Here is a 3509-nt window from a genome sequence, read left to right as displayed (position 1 = left end):
TAAGGGACGGAGGAAGACTAAAATTTGTTTATCCTTTTAATTTTGATAGTTTGAAAGAAATGAAATTTCCCGATAGCAATTTCCGTACGCTCGGGGATTCGTGAGAATAGATTACAATAATATTTTCATATATTACTGTGGAAAACATGTTATAATTGAAGGTTTGAGTGTTTATTTATCACACCACTCTGAATTACAATATAAATACCTACTTTAAAATTCTGAAAGAAAAGAGAAAATTTTTTTCCTTTAGTTAGAATATTTTTTCAACCTATTTTTAGACTGAAAGTTTCCAAACTAACTAGCATCTAATAATTCGTCATAAATCATGATTTATGTATTAAAAGGAACTGTAAACCAATAAAAGAGAAATATAAAAAAATGGAATTCATGAAAAAGAAAAGAAAAACCAATATTTTTTGTCAATGTTGAGTATTTTTCTCTCTGCAAGATTTTAAGTATTGAATTGACTTCAAACACGAGTATTACCATAAAATTTTATACACAGATACAAAATATTCACTCTCATTCCAGAAGATTATTTCCTTGTAGAAAATATTCATGTTATGAAGAACAGCGAACTTTTCTGAGTGAAGCAACATCTCTATACTCTCTAAGTCTTCAAGAACTGATTTGACCAAAAGAACTTGATCTGAAATTAAACCTAAAAGGATTTTGTAAAAGATGGTGGCATACTTTCCTTCGAAGCTAAGACTCGCAATTCTAACCTTTTTCAATGCCATTAACGTTACAAGAATCGACAACGCTACCATTATTTCGAGAATTGAGGGAGAATTTATAAAAGTATTGGCACAAGCATTAAATTTTGAATATGAGCTTTTTGTTCCCCCAGATGCTTTCGGGGAAATGGATGCATTCGGAAACTACACTGGAATGATGGGAATGCTGCAAAGGAATGAAGTTGATATGGGATTCACCTATTTGGATATTACCTATGAGCGTTCAAAAGTTGTAGACTCCAGTGCGCCTTACTACTACATTGAAAAAAGGTTTATGATGAATTATGCTCCGTTCTTGTCAAAAACATCAGCATTCATGTATCCTTTCAGCGTACTCACATGGATTTTGTTCCTTATCGTACTGCTCTCTGTGTCAGTGCTATTTCGAACTTTGATTTCGCCAAAAGATTCCATTATTTCAGTTTTTTTCAATTTGTGGGGATCTTCTTTTGGACAAGGAATGAACTACAACCCTCGCTCACTGTCCAGGCGGATACCGCTTGGAATTTGGCTCCTTTATTCATACGTGCTAATTTTATGTTACAGCTCAGTCCTGTTATCATTTTTGACATCTCCCATCAAAATGAAACAAATAAAAGACTTCAAGGATCTCTATCTCCCAGTCAGAGAGGGGGAAATGGAGTGCCTATCAGCCGCACAATCTAAGGAATTAGATAATTTGTTGAAAAGCCAAGTACCTCATTTAAGAGGATTAGGGGAATACATTAAAAAGAATAACTGGTTTTACTATTCCCCTAGCAAAGTCAAAGTTCCGGAACATGTAGCAATAATTGCTTCAGATGATCTATTTCGTGCAAATGTTGGTACACCAGAACAGTACTTTTTTTCGAAGGACACTTTAGGATATTTTCATTACGGGATAGCAATCAGGAAAACATTTTGCTGCAAAGAGCGCTTGAATAGAATCGTCCTCCGAATTGCAAGTAGTGGCTTATATGACAAATTCAAAGAAGATTACTTCTTTAAAAGAGATTTAATAAGATATTTAAATAAGAGCCATTCTGAGAGTGCATTAGCATCACCTATAAGCTTATCAAATTTAAAGGGTGTGTTTATTATGCTTGGTATAGGATCGGCAGCAGGCATTATTGCTTTAATGATCGAAATCACCTACTATCGATGGTTACGCCCAAAACTTCGCCAAATCTGACATGCTTTTTGCTTATATATAACCTTCACTATCACCTTTTTCAAAGCATATTATTATTATAAGCTTTAAAATTAGCTGAGTTGCTAATTCGGAAGTTTTACTCCATGACCAACTTTTCATTCTAAATCTAGTACAACTAAAATGAAACACGTTATATTTAAAGCATTTCTTTATTTAACACTATTATATAATACTAGGAGTCTTCGCCCCCTGCTCGCTGGAGCTCACCAACCCCCGGAACTGCTTTCACAGTTCATTTCGGATTGCTTCGCAATCCAATGCTCGCTTTGCTCGCTCATTGGATACGTTCTTAACTTCTAGTTTTTGTATACTTTTTTGAATACTGAAGTTCCGAAAACTTTTCACTGTAGAAAATTCTAAACCTGTACATTTCAATATAAATTTGAAATTGCAAACAGTTCACATATTTTTTTTAATCACACTATTCTAAATTTCAGTTGTTGAGAAAAGTAACTGTTGTAAGTTTTGTTTTAAAGTCTTTCCCACCAGAGGGCTACAGCCATGCGTTGTAAAACAATATGAAATAGTAGTCTGCCACTGAACGCCGGATGTAAAGCATCGGCTTTGATGAAGATAATTTTGTATTTTTAATTCTCTGAAGGGCGCCACCTTAATAATATGGAATTTGTTAAATAAATGTATATATTTTTGATTGTTGATGAAGCCCATCATTTTGTGTTTTCATCAGTGCTCTGAAGCAGAACAACTATAAGTTTCTTATTTTATCACAAAAAAATAAAATGTATTAAAAACAAAGAAAATGAGTATAATCATAGAAAAAGTTAAAATTATAATATAGTATTTGTCAGTTAAAATAAAACTTTTTGTTTAAGTCATTGCTAACAATTAAAATTTCTCCGAGGCAATTCTAAAGTATAAATTAAGGTAGTATTGTTAAGCTGAAACACAATATTTTTAATTTTGATGTCAGCAATACAATTCAATTTTTCACAAAAACCATTGTTAAGTTCAATGTCAACAATTCAAATTTTTCTGAGGCAACTCTTAACCTCTAAATAATAATTTTTTTATGTACACATTTCTAAATGTCAGTATTCAACCACAAAGCAACTTAAAATCCTCAAATTTAGCATGAAGTTGTAAAATGTAATGAAAGAGGGTCATAGCAATAATGAAAGTAGAAGTAAAGTTAGTACTGTAAAATTAAAACAATATTTTTAATCAATGAGCCAAGTTCTTCAAGAAGCAGTTGTAGAAGTAGGTTGTTTATTTAAAACTTTTTATAGAATTTCTTTAAGAACACAATTGTTAATTTGAGCATTTGGCGATACAACACTTTTAGAATTGAAGGATTTGTTACGTCAAGCTCTCAGGTATCATAATTTTGATCTAGTTGCGCTTCTATGTCATTTTGACTTATGTTGCTAAGTTAACTTTCAAAAAATTCCATGGCAGGCAACAGCATTTTTATTTTTTAAGTTGTTTATTTTTATTTCTTTTAGAATTCGTTATTTTTTTAGCGAAATGTTTTTTAACCTAACGGAATTCTTTGCCGACAGTTTTCTCTACGAATGAAGAAAATAAAGTAAATATTTAACTGTTGTGAAAAGAATATT

General features: G+C 31.9%; 1 protein-coding gene across 1 annotated transcript; it reads left to right on the top strand.

Moving 5' to 3' along the window:
• The first annotated feature begins 684 nt into the window (after positions 1–684).
• Positions 685–1911, top strand: LOC110283529 (putative glutamate receptor). The gene has a single exon (XM_021148776.1). It carries the CDS (start codon positions 685–687, stop codon positions 1909–1911), a length of 1227 nt encoding a protein of 408 aa, XP_021004435.1.
• Positions 1912–3509: the final 1598 nt, after the last annotated feature.

This window comes from Parasteatoda tepidariorum, chromosome 9 (assembly GCF_982258835.1).
Source record: "Parasteatoda tepidariorum strain Cologne lab strain chromosome 9, Ptep-v5.0, whole genome shotgun sequence".
NCBI classification, from domain to species: Eukaryota; Metazoa; Arthropoda; class Arachnida; order Araneae; family Theridiidae; genus Parasteatoda; species Parasteatoda tepidariorum.
Note: the sequence above shows the minus strand (reverse complement) of the source record. Positions and strands in the feature narration are given on the sequence as shown.

Excerpts from the sequence above, each read along its gene's own strand:
- LOC110283529 (XM_021148776.1), top strand. The coding sequence starts at position 685 with ATGGTGGCATACTTTCCTTCGAAGCTAAGACTCGCAATTCTAACCTTT.